This window comes from Panthera leo, chromosome D2, assembly GCF_018350215.1.
Source record: "Panthera leo isolate Ple1 chromosome D2, P.leo_Ple1_pat1.1, whole genome shotgun sequence".
In the NCBI taxonomy this organism is placed as follows: Eukaryota; Metazoa; Chordata; class Mammalia; order Carnivora; family Felidae; genus Panthera; species Panthera leo.
Window position 1 is genome coordinate 61,945,646 of NC_056689.1, and position 18,439 is coordinate 61,964,084.

The following is an 18,439-nucleotide window of genomic DNA, read 5'->3' on the forward strand; positions in this document are numbered from 1 at the left end:
AGGAAAGCTGGAGAAGAGGAAGAGGGAAACACTCCAGGCCCAAATACTCTCCATTTGGCAACTGAAAGCTGCTGTCCACATGGGCATACATGCGTATCATTCTTGTTCACACTTTGGCGCTGGCCTGGGAGACACCGAGGGTCTTGTGACTAAAAAAATCCTGAAGCAGGAAATGAAACACCCGTTGTTCCCCTAGACCGACTACGTCAGAATGTCACCGGTGCTGTCAGGGCTCAGGATGGCTCACAGAATGTTCTATAGCCAACATCCTGCCTTGAAAAAATAAACAACGCCCCAAACCCAGTCACAGGCAAAGGTCACTTGGTTGCATTTGCATCACACACACTTTCACTTGGTCTCAACAGATGCCTCTGGTTGCCTGCTGTGTACCAAGCCCTGGGCCATGTGGGGGCGAAAGATGACAAAAACACAGGAGCCCCTGGTCATTCCATTCATCTTGGTGGAGGCTGTAGACTTCGTGCTTTGGAGCTGGTTCTCTGGCAGTGGGAACGCTTGTCTTGGCCCCATATGGCACCTCAACTGGCTCTGCCCAGCACTGCTCACGACCGAGGGTGACTGGGGGTGCCGGCAGGAACCGGACACTGGCAGCTTCTATCACTTACCCCATAGGAGTGGGACAGGGCTGTCCGATGCCATCTTATCTCCAGGTCTGGGGATCAGCTTGTCATCATTTCAGCTCTGTTCATGTTGAACCTCTTCTTAGCTTCCCAGCCGTGGCGAAAGACCAGGCAGTAGTGGGAGTGATATTGTGACTTGTCGGTGCCCACTGAGCTGTCTGCAGCCCCTGCCTCTGACTCAGCCCAGCCAGCCCTGTTTCTCCCCACGTCTCAGCCCAGCCCGGCCATCTGCTGCCTCTGGGTTGATTTTGACTCATGTCAATAGCTACCGGTGTGGCTCTGAGCCAGCTGGACAGACGCAAGCCTGCTTTGGTGAGGTGGCCTGATCTGCCAGAACGGGCGCCACGTGACGGGGGCAGTCTGCTCAGGATGGGGCGCCCTGTTGCCATGGTACCCGAGCCAGAGCAGAGCAAAGTTTGCGAGTCACATTTTCCTGGATCTTTGCTTGGCCCCTGTGGCCTCTCCTAGGACTCGGGGACTGATCGGACTTTGCAGGTGTAAAATCCTGTGTGTTGGCAAGTATTTGGCGTGAGACCAAAACTGCTGTTGACACAACAGATAATGGCATGTCTTTGGATGACCAAAACCAAAGATGTTCTCTTTGGGGCTCTACATACTAATTTAGGAAGCTTGCAAAACCAAGAAACACAGGATGAGAAAAGTGCTCGTGGGGAGAGGTTGCAGGCTGGTGGCCCACAGCCCACTTTGGGAGGTGAATGCTTTTCGGCCAGGCATGCTCTCTGCAGTTTGCTGGGGTCACCTGCACTGTCTTCCATGTCTTCCTTCTCCTTTATGCCACCCGTCTGCCCCACAGAGGAATCAGTTGTTAACCTCTGGATAAAAGTGTAAGGATTTAGCCTGGAGAAGAGAGGCAATTAAATAATGCTCCACAAGGAGCTTTTAAAATACCATGTCTTTTATTGCAGGAGAGGGCAGAAATAATATATTAGGGCTTTTTAAAAAATGCAACAATGAAAATAGGAATTCTTCCACCATCTCGTGTTGCAGAGATAACCGCTTTTAACAATCGGTGTATATCTTATAAAAGCATGTCGAACTTACAGATTTAAGCTGAAAGCTGTTCTCTATGTCCTGCGGTGTGGAAAAAGAGAAAAATAGTTTGAAAGAGCCTCATTGTCATACATGAGGTTAACATCCGAATCCTTGACCAGAGGAGGTCCTGTGAAGCTCCCGTCCCTAGTGGTTCTGAACTGGAGCCCATCTGGACCGAGTCCAGTGACATCCTGGCTTGGTTGGGGGTAGGCTGGGTGGCTGGGACAGCTGGAAGTGATGGTGGGGGTAGGGGGAGATGGTGACTGTTACTTGAAGTTCCTTCTAGCTCAAAATCTCTCTGATCTCAGACAAAGCAGCGGTTGAGCGTGCGAGTGGCTTAAGTCTGAATTGTAAGGCCCGAGCTGGAGTGTTTCTTCTGTGTGTGCCCTCCACATTGCCCTTTGGAGCTCTGGGTACAGGTGTGTGTGTGTGTGTCTCTCTCCTTTGATTCCTCAGTTTCATGTGTTGCCTGGTCCACCTTTCCTTTGTCAAAGTCAAGGGCCTTCTTGACGCAGGGGGAATGTGCTGCTTTGCCTTCAGAACCAAGCTTGACTCTTGGGTGGTTTATGTTGGCTTGTTTCCATTTGTTACCTAAAGTCTTCACAAATAACCAAATATCCAGCCCAAGGGGGCTCTTGTTGATTAGCCTCCAGCCTCTCTCTCCTTTTCCCTCCCACACAGAACACTGTACCCGCCCAGGAGACTCATTTCCCATTCATCTTCCTCTGTGAGTCCCTGGAAGCCTGGCCATTGGCTTTTTCAAACATTTTGCTCCCATCTGGCTTGTCAGAGCTCTTGAGCCTTTGCGAATACTGTTTCCTCCACTCTCCCAGTCTTCCTCAGAGCAGCCTGTTGTTTTGTTTTGTTTTGTGTTTTGTTTTTTTCAACCAGCCTTTTCTCTGGCAAAGTTCAGATAAAAATTCTTCTTTGTGTAAAGAGATAGCATACCAGTGTGGATAAGAATAGGGCTGTTCGGTCAGATATTCTGAGCTCATGTCCTAGCTCTGCCACTCATTAAATTCTGTTGCTTAACCTTTCTGAGCATCAGTTTCTTATCTGTAAAATGAGACCATTGTGTTTATTTCGTAGGGTTGTTGAAGAATACTGGGATCATCCACGTAAGGCCTCAACACTTGCCAGGTAAATGCTCAGTGAATGGTAGGAAACCCTATCATCATGGTGAGACTTCTGTGAAAGATCAGACTTGACCTCTGTGTTCATTCTCCCATGACCTTGTGGGACATGGTGTCCTACATTGTACATGGCTTGGTTCATGGTTTGGAGTGTTTCCTGGTTCCGTGTGTGGGTTTGATCTCAAATGACCTGTGAGCCCTTGGAAGCTGGGACTGTTCTCTCTCCTCCTCCTCTTCCTAGCACTCCAAGCCTAGTTTAATACTGAGTCCCCAGATCTTGCCACATTGTTGATGATAGTAAAATAAATACCCTTTCCCATGTTGCGAAGAAGTACTCAGAATCTCACTTCTTGGCCTGCTTGGAGCACACTTAAGGGAATGGATTTGAAATGACCAAAGGCCTGTGCAGCTGTTAGGCAGCTTGGGTGCTTCATGGAACACACCAGCACCCCAGGAGCATGCTGCTCATGGAAAGGATGATCACACACGTGCTCCAGGGAAGAGCTGTGGAATACTGTCTTGTCACTTTCTCCCAAGGATCCACTGCACCAAGACTCCCCTTGTAGACAGCAGGGGTCCAGGCGGCCTACTTTGTCAGTAGCAAATGGCCTGCAGGGCGTGGCTGAAAAGCAAAAGTCAGCTCCCTGGCATACGGGGCAGGCTAGAAAGAGCATTTGCAAGCCCAAAGCAACTGAGGCAGGCTCTGACTGTGCAGCCCACCCAAGGGAGCCTGAGCGGACCCTCTCCTGGGAGCACAAGACAGGTTTCTGAACCTAGTATGGCTATCTGTTAGCAGGAGCAGCCTTTGATAAAAACAGATAAATCTGTTTCCAAAGCCATGCAATATTTGGGTTATTATGCTTAGGGATTTAGAAAGTCTCTCAAAGGATATATGTGTGTGTGTGTGTGTGTGTGTGTGTGTGTGTGTGTGTGTATTTGCATGTTTCTGTGCATTTCTGCCGTAGGAGGAAGGTACCAGGATAAATAATTAGAAACTGTACAGATGGGAAGGTCAGGAATTGTTTTTTAAAAGTCCATCCTAAAATAAATGGTAATTGGCCATTCATTTGCTAAAGAGCAAGGCCCCCTTTGGAGACTTTATCTGGGACCATCTGATGGTAGCAGAGGTGTGGTGGGGAACAGACATTCCACCTGCAGAGGCTGCCAGAGGAAGAGCTAGCTGGGGCTCTGCTAACCTAAAACCTAGGCCTCAGGTTTATGGAGGAAGGAACCCAAGGTAGAGTCAGAACAGACAACCTTCCGTTTATGGAGAGCTTACTATTTTTGGTTTTGTTGTCCTTGACTTTATCACTCAAGTCCTAAAGCTAAATCCTACCTTTTTACCCAATCTTCTCAATGGCTGTATGAGGTGGACAGCGTGATCCCATTTTATAGAAGAAACAGGCAAAACCAAGGCTCGTAGAAACTAAGAGACTTGCTGAGACTTGCTGGCATAGCTGGGATTTGAACACAGAACCCAAGCTCTTAGTCCCTGTGCCACTTACGTGGTCTGGAATCTGACTCATTGGTCTTTGCACGGCTTTGTCATGAGAGAAGCTGGGTATCTAGTGGGCAGCACCTTACATGTGGGCCTCCATTTTGAGTGGGCACATGGAGACAGGGCAGGGGTCTGCACTTCCTTGTCTCTCTCTGGATCGCTAAACATTCAGGCTAAGTGATCTTGCTGCTCTAAGTCTGGTTCTGGATGGGTGGAGCTTTGGTAGCTTCCCTGCCTGGCCAGGTTATAAAATGTTGCAGGACACAAATGTGCGGAGAGGGCTTCTTGGGAATTGGTCCCAGCAAAGTACGGGTCTCAAGAGGGCGGAATGCCACCAACCTCCGCCCTGCATCAGGCTCTACTTAAGGCCTCTGCTGTCGTCTTGGTTGGCCCGGATTCCTGGGGTAGGGGGTCGGTATGGGCTGACTCATGGTCCTTGGCTGGGAGATCCTGGGGCTGATTCAGCACTAGTCATGCTGTTTGAAGGAGCCTCAAGACAATAGTCAGCCACTGGAGGTCCAACTACTGTCCCAAGAGATATCTGGCCCAACATAGTTCAGTCTACTCTCCAGAAATAAGTGAACAGAGAGGCCTTGGGGGCTGCGTAAGTCATCTCTGGCCAGGTAGGAAGACAGGCCCAAGGGCGGCTTGTAGAAAGGGGTGGGAAGTGGGTCTTTGCTTTGTTTCTATCTTAAATACAGTTACCTTAAGAGAAATCTAAAAGATCACTGATCAGTGGGTTTTAAAGAAACAGATGGGACCAAATTCTTCCCAATCCCCTACCCCACCCCTGTCCTGCAAATCTCACCTGGCACTTTTAAGACCTACCTTTTCCCAGGAAGAAAAGAAGCAATGTCTTTGAACATCATGGAGATTTATGTGGTTCCATCTTGCTGGAAGAGAATTTGTTGTTGACAGTTTTATTTTCTGGTTTCTTTGTGGGGCTGTAGAGGAACATCAAAGGAATAGAAAATGCCACTTACATAGTGAAAGCAGGGTCCTACATTGTGCAGAAGGAAATAAACCAGCCCTGGGCCCAGATGAGCAGAACACAAGCATTTGGGAACAGAACGACAATCATTTTGATTTGATTTTCTTTGGGGAGGCCCTTCCCATTTTCCTGGGTATAAGGGAGCTTAAAGCTGTTACAGCCCAAGCCCAAAGCTGATCTGGGAGTTCTCAAATTCCCTCTGGCCATGCAGGCCTCAGAGCCACATCAGTTCACTTACAATTCCTTAATGCTCTTTGCTATTCTCTGGCTTATATTTTGGCCATCAGTTTTGTCTTCTTAATAGACCCACATCCCTGGGGATACAGCCCTTGTCTTAGACTTCTATTTCCCACATAGTGCCTGACTCAGGATAGAACACAAGTTATGTTGCTCAGTACTTGGTTAAAAATGCCTTTTCCTCGCTCTGGAGTTAAGATGATGGAATAAATCTCAGGCAATAGTTGATTTTTATGGTAAGATACCTGGAGGTGAACCCATAAATACCAAATTGATGAGTACATATTATAGCAATTACCAGAAGGGCAGATCACTTCAAAGCGGGCTTTATGCCTGGAGATGTCCACTGCAGTGCTGTTTATAATAGCAAAAAAAGTGGGGCCACCGTAACTGTTCCTCAGGAGGAGAGGCTGGGTAAATTAGGGTACATGCATACATACAGGGAGGTAGTAAGCCAGCAGCTATTCTGAAGAAGAGAGTAGAACCAAATGTTCAAAATGGTATCCAAGGAAAGTTAGATGGTATGATGCAACTTATGTAAAAAGAAATGGGGTGCATGCACACATGTGATACATACATAGAAAAATTTTGGAAGGCTACACAAGAAATTTCATATTGGTTATGGCAGGGGAATGGATGGAGACAGGGTGGGTACTTCTATCTTATTAATTTTTCTGGCAATGGTTGAATTTTTTTATCATGACTGTATTGTTTTTATTAAAAAAACCCCAACTAATTAGACAAATAAGCGATCTTTGGATGCCATCTAAAAGATGCTCTTTCCAGTGTGGGGGGTTGAGGGCAAGGCAGAGGAGGGTGAGCGGGGTGGGCACCAGGCAAGCGGAGGGCGCGTGTTTCCCACACTGAGTGGTTATTGGTGCTGTCCGCTCCTGATCTGCTGGCCAAACCAAACAACCTTCCAGCTCTATCCCAGGAGGTGGAGAAAGATGGAGCATGAGAATGTTCTGAATCACAGCCTATGGAGTGACTTCAGTTAAAACTTCCAGGACGGGGGTACCTGGCTCACTCGGTTAAGCCTTGGACTTCAGCTCAGGTCATGATCTTACGATTCGTGGGTTCAAGCCCCACTTTGGGATCTGTGCTGACAACTGGGAGCCTGGAACCTGCTTCGGATTCTGTGTCTCCCTCTCTGCCCCTCCCCCACTCACGCTTTTTCTCAAAAATAAAACATTAAAAAAAAGAACTTCCAGGACATTCACTGACCCTGCCAGTTGCCACCTATCCCACCCTGGAAGTTGGCCGTAACCCCCTGCAGCACCTAGCACGGCGCTGACCACATAGGGGCTTCATGGTTTGGGGCAGATGAAGTTACTGTCTCACTCAAAAATCAACAATGGCTTACCACTTCTCATTTTATGAAGTTCAAAGTTACCTTGGTTTACTTTGCCTTCAAGGCTTTTCTGTGATCAGCCCCAACATTTTCAGACTCATTTGCTATGATTTCTCTGTATCTATCAGCATATATACCAGCCCTGCCTGGGTTCAAATCCTGGCTTTGCCGCTCACCCTTCTGTGCCTTGGCTTCCTCATCTGGAAAACGGGAGAATAATAACAGCACCCACATCTCGGGGTTGACGTGGGAATTAAATGCATGAATACACAGAAATGCACGTAGGAGGGTGACTGGCACAAGGCAGATGGTACTTAAATGTTGCCTATATCTATTATGCTTTCCTAGCCTCACTCCATGGTTCTGGCTGGAACACTCTTCCTGGTCAGTCCTACCCATCTTTCAGAAGCCATATCAGGCAGTGCCTATCCCCTTATCCCCCCAGGGTAATCAGTGGTTCTTGGACTTTCAGAATCACTTGGGGAACTTGGCAAAATGCAAATTCCTGGGCCAGACTCCTAGAGACTCCACTGCCGTCTGCAGCGTGGCCCAGAAACCTGCACCCAGGGGACACCTGTAATGTGTCTTTTGGGGCCACACCTGGTAAAACAGCCGGAACTGGATTTCTCCTGTGGATTCACCAGTATTTCCATCATTCGTTTTTTTTAAATTAAAAAAAAAGTTTATTTATATTTAAGGGGGGCGGAGGGGCAGAGAGAGAGGGAGATACAGAATCTGAAGCAGGCTCCAGGCTCCGAGCTGTCAGCACAGATCCCGAAGCGGGGCTCGAACTCATGAGCCGTGAGATCATGACCTGAGCCGAAGTCGCCACTTAACCGACTAAACCCCCCAGGTGCCCCGTTTCCATCATTCTTGTGGCCCTTCTCAATCTAACCAGCGTCTTGGCCTCAGGCCGCCTTACTCCTTTCCGTGTTGTCAAGAGGTACAACAAAATGTGGTTCTGGATTATGTCACACAACCAGTGAGCGGACGCCCGGTGAAGTCAAATAGGCTTGGCCAAGGGAAGAGCTTCCTCAGAGAAAGAGGAAGAGGACCTGGGGGTCCTCAGTGGAAATGCCTCAGAAGTGCCCTGAGGGACTAAAGCTTCCACTTAAAAGATCATGTCTTTCCTCAAAAACCAAAAGCTTCGTGTTCCTTCTCTCTCCCACAGTTGTTTGCACATCATGCTCTGTGACATAAGGTCTTGTGCTGCTATCCACCATGTTCCCCTTCTGGAACTCTGTAGGCTGCTTCGAAGATGGGCTAGAAATGTTCTACTGCATTATTTGTAAAAGTTTCCCACAAGTGTAAGAATCAAAAGGGAGTGAAAGCTTCCGATGGTCAACAGGAAACCCTCCCCACTCCCCAACTCTGCTCTGGGAACCTCACAGACTTCCTGAAGTAAAAAAGAAACACCGTGACCAGTTTCTACTTCTTGTAAGAATTTAATTCTTCCTTTAATATAAATAAGGCAGCATGAAACACCGAGAGCCCTGCTGCTCTCTGCTTCAGAAGCAGCTTTGCTGCATAAAGACCCCCATTTCCCCGCTGAGTTGGCATCTCTGAATAAACAAGAGGCCAGAGGTTATTTTTCAGTGAACTTTCTTCTGGGAGCCAAGGGAGGTTCAGGCTTGGTCCTGGCTTCTGGAGGCTGGTTCCTGGCTGTGGGGTCTCCTCCAAGCACAATAAGATACGGATGAAGGAGGGGGGAATGCAAGGCACGGGCAATAATAAATATGGAAATTCAACCCGACTCTGGAAACAAGTCCCAACTGAATGGGGGGCCTGGGGCTACTGTTGGGGGCCACGTGGGCACGCCCCTTCCCTACAGCCCCAGCGGCCAGTCTGTGCAGTCTGACTCCGGCTCATACGGAAGGGTTCCTACAGGTTTCAGTGTTCCATCACAGCCCAGCCTGCTTCGAGTAAACCCTGGCAGGCAAACCGGTTGTCCATCTTCCAGAGCCCCTGGGGCCAGGTGAGAGGACCTCTGGGGTCAGGACAGGATCCTCTGCAGCTCATGGTGAGCCTGACAGCCTGGTGGACCGGGTAGGCTGTTCAGCAGGCATGGCCGGCTTAAACCCTGGAGGGGAACCCAGGTGCTGGTGCAGGCGCCCTCATTCTTGCCTCCCCCTCGGCTTGCTGTAAGGGTTACTGAGGCAATGCCATGAGAGGAACTCCCAAAGGGCCAGTGAAGCCACAAGTGGAGGAGGAGTGGCTTCCCAACCCCCCTAAACAGGCCTGGAGACAGGCCAGCGCTCACCACAGGCTCTGGCACCTGCCCAGTGACCGGGGCCCCCGGCCGCACTGAGGTGACCTCTCTGGGGTCTGGGGGCTGGGTCTGCACTACCGTCCCTGTGTGCTCCCAGTCAGCTGAGCCTCTCCGGGTCTTGGTCATCTGTGTGGCTGGCAAGGCCCCTTCCAGAAAAGAGGGTTCTGTGCAGTGAGGGAGCCCCACTAGAGAGAGCAAGTCTTGGGGCCAACAGATGGAGCTGGTCTCCCCTGGCCTCCAGGCACTCCTGCTTTGGGACCGAGACCCTGCTGAAGAAAACTCAGGGCTACAGCATCTGTCACTTCTCAGCTCTGCAACTTTCTCTAAACCGGGCATCAGAGGCCAGGCTGCGAACCAGACCAGAGTACCCTGGGTGTAGGTGCTATCCTTTATCCCACTCACCCTGTGTCTCTTGGAGCTTCCACCTTTGGTATCTGCCCTCCCCCACCACGTGGAGACCAGCTGTGGAGAGAATACAGAGGGGTGAGGGGCCGTGGAGCTTGTACCCTGCACGGTGTGTGGCACCCACAGAGTTCAGCACACTGGGGGAAGGGGTAGGGTGAGGGGGTGCACCCTGAGACATGTAGCTGAAAAAGCGGCCACATGAAACTTCTCTCTGCCACCAAGTACCCACTTCTGTGCAACAGAGACACTGGCCTCTTGGGGCCTCAAATCTCTACCTGGTCTTTTTTCCAAATAGCTTAAAAAATGGCAGCTGCATTAGATTCCTGTTTTGCAGGCTGTGGACAGAAGGTTGCAAATTCCCACGGCTGTCCCTGTTAGTGCCTTGGGTGCAGATGGCCGGGGCCAAGAGTAACTGGAAACAGGGTGCAGGGTCTTAACATACTACCCTGTCAGCCCTCCTAGAGATCGTCTATTGATATCCAAGTAAAGACTGGACCTAGGAGGAAAAATCTGCACTCAAATCGATGTTTGTGTTGTCTTTAACTTAGTGTCCCTGGAGTACTTCATCATCCTCTTGGCCATTTGTGGTGATCCAAAAGTAAGCTGCAGGGCGTCCACCAAACCCAGGCCATAACCTCACCAGTAGGCCCCAGTTGGCATGAAAGCAAACCAGCTTCCGGTGTGGGATTCTTTCCTCCGGGCTGTAGGGCCTGGATTTCCTGGTGGGGTGAGGCTCCCAACAAAGCCCACTGTTTTCCCAGGACAGGCCCTGTAGATACCCCCAGAGGTGTGGACATGTGGGGTGTCCTGCACCCCGAGCCTCTGGGTCCTGGACACTTTACAAGACAACAGCTTTTGGGGGCAGGCTGGCATGGTCTGAGGGGATATGTAGGGAATACTCGCTAATGAGCACTGGGGCGTTCTTCAGCATCTCATAGAAGGAGTCCACCGTCTTCCGGTAGAGACTTCGCTGCAGGACGAAGGGCCGGAAGAGGTTGAGAGGCTCTGCCCTGCGAACGGCCTCAGGGAGTCCCATGGCATTGGGCACCTTGCGGTTGCCAATGAAGAAGTGATGGAGCTTCTTCTCCAGCAGGCTCTTCTCCAGGAATCGGAGCAGCTCGTGCAGGCGAGCATCGAGCTGCCCGGCCTCCCAGTCGGCGGGCCGCCGGGAGACCAGCAGGTGCAGGAGGGCTGTCTTGAGGTGGTAGTTGCTGAGCCCACTGGGGCCAGTCAGGCGGCTCTGCTTGGACAGCAGGAAGGAGGCGATCTGCAAGCAGCTGAGGTGACAGGCACCCTCAGGCAGCGCCTTCGACGTCATCCTGAGGAACTGTCGCTCGTAGACGGCAAAGGACAGGAGCCAGTCAGTGCTGGATGCCGGGGCGTCCCCAGAGGGCTCCCTGGGAAGGTGTGAGACAAAGTACAGGTCCGAGTCGTCACACTGGATCACAGGAATCAGGTTGAAGGGCATGAACTTCCCTGAGCGGAACCTGATCTTGAGGGACCCAGGGGAGTCCAGCTGACCAAATGCCAGGTCGAACTCGTATTTGTGGGCAATGCGGTGCCAGGCTCTGGTGAGGGCCGTCTGGAACCACTTCATGACCTGCATCGCGTCCAGGTATGGGGCGCCTCTGGCACACAGCAGGGTTTCCACCTCGCTGCCCGGCCGCGCCAGGCTCTTCTTGCCGTGGAGGAGACACAGCATGTCTTCCCCGAGCTTGGTCTTGTCGCAGATGCAGCCCAGGGGATCCTCGTCGGCCCGGACCACCTTGATCCGGCCGTAGCCCTGGCGATCCAAGGGCACGGGGTGGCGGGAGCAGCAGAGCTCTGCATGGAAGTGGTAGGGCTCGGGGGGCATGAAGGGCACGAAGAGGTCGCACAGCAGCGGCCTGTCCACCTGCCAGTTCTCATACATGCTGTCCACGCCAATGAAGTCCTCCACCTCCATGTCCGTGTCGCGGTTGCAGAGGCTCCTCAGGGCCTCCAGCAGGTCATCCACAAAGCCTTCCACAAACTCCCGGGTGCGGGCCGCGTCGGCCGTGGCCCCCCGGATGCAGCGCTCATAGAAGTGGTCGAGCGTGCCCTTGTTGGGCAGGGTGAGGCCCCGGAGCGGGGCACCCTCCAGGCCGGGCAGCTCGTCCTCGTCCCCGCCCAGGCACTCGGGTGAAGGCGCGTCCTGGTGGTCCTGCCGCCACACCTCGATCACCAGGAAGAGGATCATGCACAGGGTGCTCCACAGGTCCCAGGCCGTGCGGCTCTCGTTCTGCTGCTGGCCTTCCTCCTCCACCCTCTCCAGCGCCTCCTTCTCGGCCGCCAGCCGGGCCACCTCCTCCTCCAGCCGCAGCTGCTCGAGTTGTAGCTTCTCCTGGTGCGCCTGCATCTTGCGGATGATCTCCTCCTCGTTCTCGGGGACCGTGGCGTTCTCCCGCGGGAACAGCAGCGGGTGGTTGATGATGGCTGTCACCACCACCAGACACACCCGGAAGAGCCCCAGAGCCATGGCTGCAACTTTCCTGTCACACAGAGACACAGATCAACGGTCACACCCAGCGTCTCTCCGTGAGGCTTCTTCCCCGGACCCTCACACCAACCCCTGCCCCATGGAGCTGGTGAATGTTTTATGGTTCTTCTCCCACCCAACCCGCGGTCTCCTTGTGTGCTTCCATGTAGCCTTGGAAGAAAGAACTGCAAAGAGTCCCACACCAGCAATCCTGGCTGAGCAACCCACAGAGACGGCCCTGTTTCTGTCTGCCCAGGTTTTCCTCTCTCTGGCAGGAGCAACCCACTTTCCCCAGCAGTCAACCATTTTCTGCTCCCTGTCCTATGGCTTGGGTGGATAATTCCACCCCGGCTCCAGGGAGGAACATACAACTCAGGCCCAAGCTACTCCCTGCCCCGACAGTGTGGATTCAGTGAGGAGCAGAGGACCTCACTGGGGCCAATGGGAGGGAGGACCAGGTAGGATTTGTCGGGGCCAATGGGGAGAAAGACTTGCCCTGTGGCCTTCATTTGCCAGGGAACAAGATTATAGCTGCCGGTGGCTCTCCAGCTGCCTCAAAGGGGGGACTGCTTGAGAAAGATGCCAACATAGACAAAAGCAGACTCTCTGGATCCATTGCCTCTGGACTTTTAAAATCATATAAATCAATGATTTCTTTGCTTTGTTTCAATCAGTTTGAGTCATTTTTCTATCACTTCAAACCCATCTCCCCCCACTGAATTCCTTGTGGCAAAGGTGTCTTTCCTCAATGCAGTAAAGCCTAGTGGTTGAGAACAAGAAGGCTGAGTCCCAAGCAATTAGCTGTGTGACCTTGGGCATGTCAACACATCTCTCTGAGACCCAGTGTCCTTACTGTACAAGAGGAAAGCCACGGTAGCCACAGGGTCACAGTACTGATGGATGCCGTGACCCGTGAAAAGTGGGTACACAGCAGTGGATGGTGAACAGCATATATTCATCCAATAGCAAGTGCTTTTGAAGCAGTTTTGGGCCCTTGTCTTCCCCCGCTGTAAACCTCTCCTGATACGTGAGGCCTCACCCCAAATACAGACACTGACCTCCTGGCCTTCTCCTTGGTAGAGCTCTCCCCAGGGCCATCTTGGAGACAACCAGAGTGACTGAGCCATTGGATTTGCTCTCATGAATCTTCTAAACTTTAAATCTGACTTCTTAGTGTGAAGGGCAATACTCCATTCCTCCAGGACAAATGGAGTTTTAGATCTCAAGCGACTTTTAGGGAAGAGCTAACCCCATTCAATCCTGGGAGTTTGTTAGCCACGCAAAACCTTGGCCCCATCCCAGACCTACTGAACCAGAATCTGCATTTTAATACCATCCACATTAAAGTCTGAGCCTTCTATTACACCCTCTCCTCTCCTAGGCAGGAAGCTTGAGAAGTAACAATGGGCCTTTTCCATACTTGCCCTGCTCCCCCTGCCTGGGACCTCAGCTAGGAGGGCAAATGGCCAAATGAGGTCGTTGTCAGACAACAAAAAACACAGAGGGCTCCCCTGGCCCCCTGTATGCCAACACATGCTGATAGGAGCTTTTCCACTTTGCTTGAGCCCCATTTCTTAACCTTCAACTTGCACCCTTAAAACCACTTGTTCGGGTTCTTACCCTAATGGTGCCAAGGAACAGGTATGTGTCATCAGGTAAAGAAACCTCTGCAGATTCTGGCCAGCAGTGCCAGGATGTACACAACCTGAGTTGCCACACTTGGGTAAAGCCCGCTGCTCAGATGTGACTCCATCCTAGACGCAGCTGGACACGCAAGCAGGAACCAAAAGAGGGGTCCGCCTGCAGCCGAAATCAGTGTGCACACACACTCAGGCCTCAGGGGTGCACTTGAGGAGACGGAGGACAGGAGAAAGTGGAGGAAGTCAGACCGGAAGGTGGGCGGGCTGAGGAAAAAGTACAGGGGGCAGCTAGCCAGCTTTTCTTCCCCAAGACCAGGAGCAGTGTGCTAGAGAACTGCAGGAACAGGTCAGCCCTGGTTTCCACATTAGAGACACATCAATGGAAAGTTTTGCCAGGGTGGTCCAAGGCTGGCTTATTAACACGGGTCAGGGTTTTAAGATAAAGGTGTGCTAACAGGCAGAGCACCAGGCAACAGCCAGTTAGCAGGTAATTTGGGGGTGTTGAGGACCTTGAGGGCCCCTGTACTACAGGCCACCTTTGGGCACGGCAGGCCCTGACAAGTCACAGTAATAATCCTGGGCAACCCCTGACCCGGGAGGTTAGTCTTCATGCGAACTCAGGATAGGCTGCTACCGAGTGGGCAATGGCACCATTGTCAAACCTTAAGACTGGGAAGTCTTCCTCCTCCCTCCCCAACAGCTTCCACAGGGCTACCTGTGTGCATCCTCGGGCCCTGTTCAAGGGCTGTAATGGCCTCCTTGCACTGCGACAGGCAAGGTTCAAAGCTCCAAATGAACTGGAGCCATCGACTCTGTGTGCAAGGGGTTAAGAGGACGGATTCCAGACTAGACAAGACAGAGCCCAGCACATGCCATGTGACCTTGGACAAACAACTCAACTTCGTAGACCCTCAGTCTCTTCATCCATAAAATAGCAATAATATCTGCCGTTGCAAAGCTTGAACGAGGTAATGCATATAAAGCACTAAACCAAAAAAAAAAAAAAAAAAAAAAAGCTCTTAGCTTTCCTCAGAGCAAGTTTTCTTATAAAAGTGTAGCTGTGAAGTGATGGGATGGGCAAACACAGTGAACCTGCCTGCAGGGGTTCCTGATGGGCCACACAGATGCCTCTACAAGGTACTCCGGAGGATGCAAGTGGCCCACAGTACCACGGACAGTTGGACAGCTGTAGGGTTACAAGACTTGCTGGGAGCCCGAGGGAGAGGGTGGCAAAGTGGAAAGAGCCTGGGCTATAGAAGCAGACAGGCTTGGGTTTGAAACTTTACTCCTTGCTGAGTGGTCTTGCTTCTCCAGGACTCCACTGCTTTACCCGTGAGATGGGGCTAACAGCAGACCCTCCTTCACAGGGAGGTTGAGTTAAGGGAGATAATTCATCTCAGGTGCTTGGCACAGAGTAGATGCCCTACAACATCAGGGCCTTCCCCTTAGGCCTCTGCAGGCCTCTGTTTTCTCACCTGCTAAGCACACCCTGCCAAGTCCTAGGAGTGCGGAGCAAAGCACGCTCAAAAGTGCTGTGAAAGCACAAAATGCTCCCCCAGTATTGCTGTCCCTTGGCATGCCACTCTGCCCACCCTGCCCTCCAGCAAAGGGGAGAAGCCTCTGGAGGCCTGGATCCTCCTGGAGGTGGAGTTCTGACTCAGTCCTTACTTAAACCGCAACTCCCTCCCAGGGATCAGATGAGGTATAATTTTGCTTTTAACGTGTGGATAGGCCGGCTCTGCCTATGGCACCCTAAGGGATGGCGAACAGGCCGTGGCCGCTCAGTGCTCACTAGATGGGGCCGGGGTGGATCCTCTACTTTTCCTCCCCAAAACAAACCAAAGGGAACACTTCCCTGGGGCCACCGAGCCAGAAGAATGAGAAGGAACCAGAGTGGTGTGAGTCTTGTTGGAGACCAGAGGGACAGACAGGTATCTGGGAGCCTCTCCCAGAGCCATGGATATATATGTGCGCCTCCCCCACCCTTCCCGAAGGGCCCCTTTCCCCCAATTTGAAAACTGTCCACCTCTGCATTGGCCCAAGGCTCTCAGCTCTACAAGGCTGCCCCAGGCATGTGGTCCAAGACATCGATTGGGTTTGGCTTGAAAATCAACTTGGGTTCCTCTGAGGGCTTTTGTCTGTCTGCTTGCCAGGAAGCCAGCAGGAAACCTGCTGAGTTCCTCTCCACCGCTGCCCTTGCCTACAGAGTGCAGTGGCCCATGCAGGTCACAGCTAAACTTAGCCTGGCAAAGGGCCAGGGTCACGAGGCAGCAGGGGCTGGGCAGAAGGCTGCAGGTGCTCAGCCCAGACTAATGGTTTTCTCAGACCCTTATTCTGAGCCCGGCCGGAAGCCTCAGACTCTGGGGGAGAAACCCTAGATACCCTCTCTATTCCCTGGGGTCTGTCACTCCTGCATCCCCCCGCCCCCACAATCACAGCTTAATCCAATGAATGCCACTAAGAGTTGTCTAATAGATATATGCTTCTGTTTATCAAGCCCTCACTAGGATGTGCTGGGTGCACAGTGCCCCCGCCCTCCATAACCTTCCACATGGTGGGTATTACCCTGGTTTCACAGATGGATTAACCAAGCCCAAGAGACAAAGAAATTTTCTAGCCACACTACGAGAAAAGGCGCAGCCAGGTTGAGATGCAGTCTGTTCTGTGTGCTTCCACTTGCACAGCCCAAGTTCTTTCCACCCTGCTATGTTTACAAAGCACCTACTACGTGCAAGGACCATGCTGGATGCTGCAGGGCCCACACAGATGAGGGCAGCATGATCCCAGGCGGGAAGAACACCACAGTTCATGAGCGGAGGCAGACAGCCACCCGGGACTGTCACAGAACAGAATGAGCTGTGGGCATAAACGGCACATGAGCAGTAGACCACTAAAACGCAGAGGGAGAGAGTTTCGTTTCTGTTCTTTGGGGGCTCCTCCTTGTCTGTGGACCTTCCCTGTGCTCACTGGCTGGGGAGATGTGGGTGTGTAAGCCCTCAGCTCCATATCCACCCAGTACCCTCCTTCCAGACAAATTCCTACAACAAACTTGAAGCAGTGAGAGCCTGTGTCCAGCCCCACGTGTTCATCAACACCCCTTCTGCCCCACCAGCCGCCTACCCCCACCCAGAGCTAGCTGGCTGTGGCCTCAGCAGCAGGGGTGCCCAGGACCCATTTCTCAGCAGCCAGCAGTCCCCCGGGATGGTGGTTCTCAAAATATGGTCCCCACTAAGCAGCACTGCAATCACCTGGGGATTTGTTAGAGATGCAAATATTCAGGTGCAATCTCAGACCTGCTGATCAGAAATTCCAAGGCTGGGGCCCAGCACCTGGTGTCTTAACAAGCCCTTCGAGGGGGGTGGGTTCCAGTGCCCACTCAAGTCTGGGAACCAGCCTTGCCCAAGCCAGGCAGGTCTCCAGGGAAGAGGAAGGTGTGGCTCCTGCAGTGTCACGGCAGCCCTGACCTGCAGCTTGCCAAGGCCTTGCCCCACGCCCAGCCTGTCAGGTGCAATTAGCTGTGCTAATTACAACAGCAAAAGTGGCCCAGTCCCTGGCGTCATCTTCAGAGCTGAAAGGAACAGCTGAGGTCGTTTCTTTATGAAACAAAACGAAGGAGGTGGGTTGGTGACAGGAGAAGCCACCTGCAGTCCAGGCCCCGTGGGGTTACTGGGCCCTATCCCACTGCTTAGGCTCTGCACCCTCTGAGGAGCCAGGGGCCAAGGGAGACCAAGCTGTTGGTAAGTTTGGGCTGAACCCCTACTGTGTCCCTGGTCTTGTGCAGGTACAAGGTACACAGTTGTTTGGGAGAAATAAAGCCACAAATTTAATAAAGTCAGAATTCAATGTTGTACTCATCTAAGCCCCATTTTATAGATGAGGAAACTGAGACCTAGAGAGGAGGCGTGCCCGACGAGGAGGGCAGGGTGGAGGTGGTCCTGGTAGGCATCACCCTGTGGACCCTCACAGGGGTTCCCGCACAGACCGCAGAGAAGTGGTGCTTCTACTTCTGCCAAAATTTACAAGGCTGAGCACTCTGCATACATTTTGTCATTTGATTTTCAGAACATTAGTCAGGTAGCTTCAACATCCTATTTTGTGAAGAGACTGACGACAGAAAGGTCCACTGTGTGACTTCCAAGATTCCCTGTCTGCAGTGAGCCTGTCCCCCTCCTTCTGCTCTCCCTCCAACCTCCCAGGGCATGAGCCCTACCACCTGCCAGGCATCACTGCCAAGGACGACTGCCCAAATCATCCAGGGTTGGCTGTGCCCCGAGTTTCCCAGACCTTGAGGAAACAGGACTGTAAGGCTGAATGCAGAGCACGAATTTGACCCTGAGTCTTTGTGGTGGTTTGGGCCCCATGAGCACGCAGTCTGTCTGAAGCCCTGGGGGGTTCTCCTCCCGTGGTCTGGCCTGTCTTACCTGTGACTGCACGCCTCCCTCTAGCAGAGCCCACACCGCACACTGGTGTCAGACAAGCTTCCCTGCCCAGCCCAGGGCATCTTCATTCAGGCCCAGCTCAGGGGCCCTTCCTTCGGGAGCCTGCCCCTTGGTGCAGGCCACCTTCCTGCTCTTCCCTTGTGTCACTTCACCCACCAGGCCCTGCCTTCCTGGCTAGTTTCAGCAAGTTCCGAAACTGAATGTCCTCCTGCCTCCTTCAGCACCCATTGCAGCTGCCCGATATGTTGGAGCGGACTTGATCACGTATTAGGGAGGAGACAGCCACTG

At 52.3% G+C, this 18,439-nt stretch overlaps 1 protein-coding gene across 5 annotated transcripts in view; it reads right to left on the reverse strand.

Annotated features, from left to right (window-relative positions):
- Positions 1–199: 199 nt before the first annotated feature.
- Positions 200–18,439, reverse strand: part of LOC122202718 (inositol 1,4,5-trisphosphate receptor interacting protein) — a 31,544-nt gene continuing 13,304 nt past the window's right edge. For 2 of the 5 annotated variants that reach the window (XM_042909191.1, XM_042909192.1), the window contains exon 2: positions 7,695–12,085. In XM_042909191.1, the coding sequence (XP_042765125.1) occupies positions 10,414–12,072 (1,659 nt within the window). In that variant the 5' untranslated portion in view covers positions 12,073–12,085 and the 3' untranslated portion in view covers positions 7,695–10,413. Of the gene's footprint in view, positions 1,731–3,970; positions 5,267–7,694; positions 12,086–18,439 lie in introns of those variants that run through there. The other 3 variants (XR_006194840.1, XR_006194841.1, XR_006194842.1) reach the window with 3 other exon arrangements.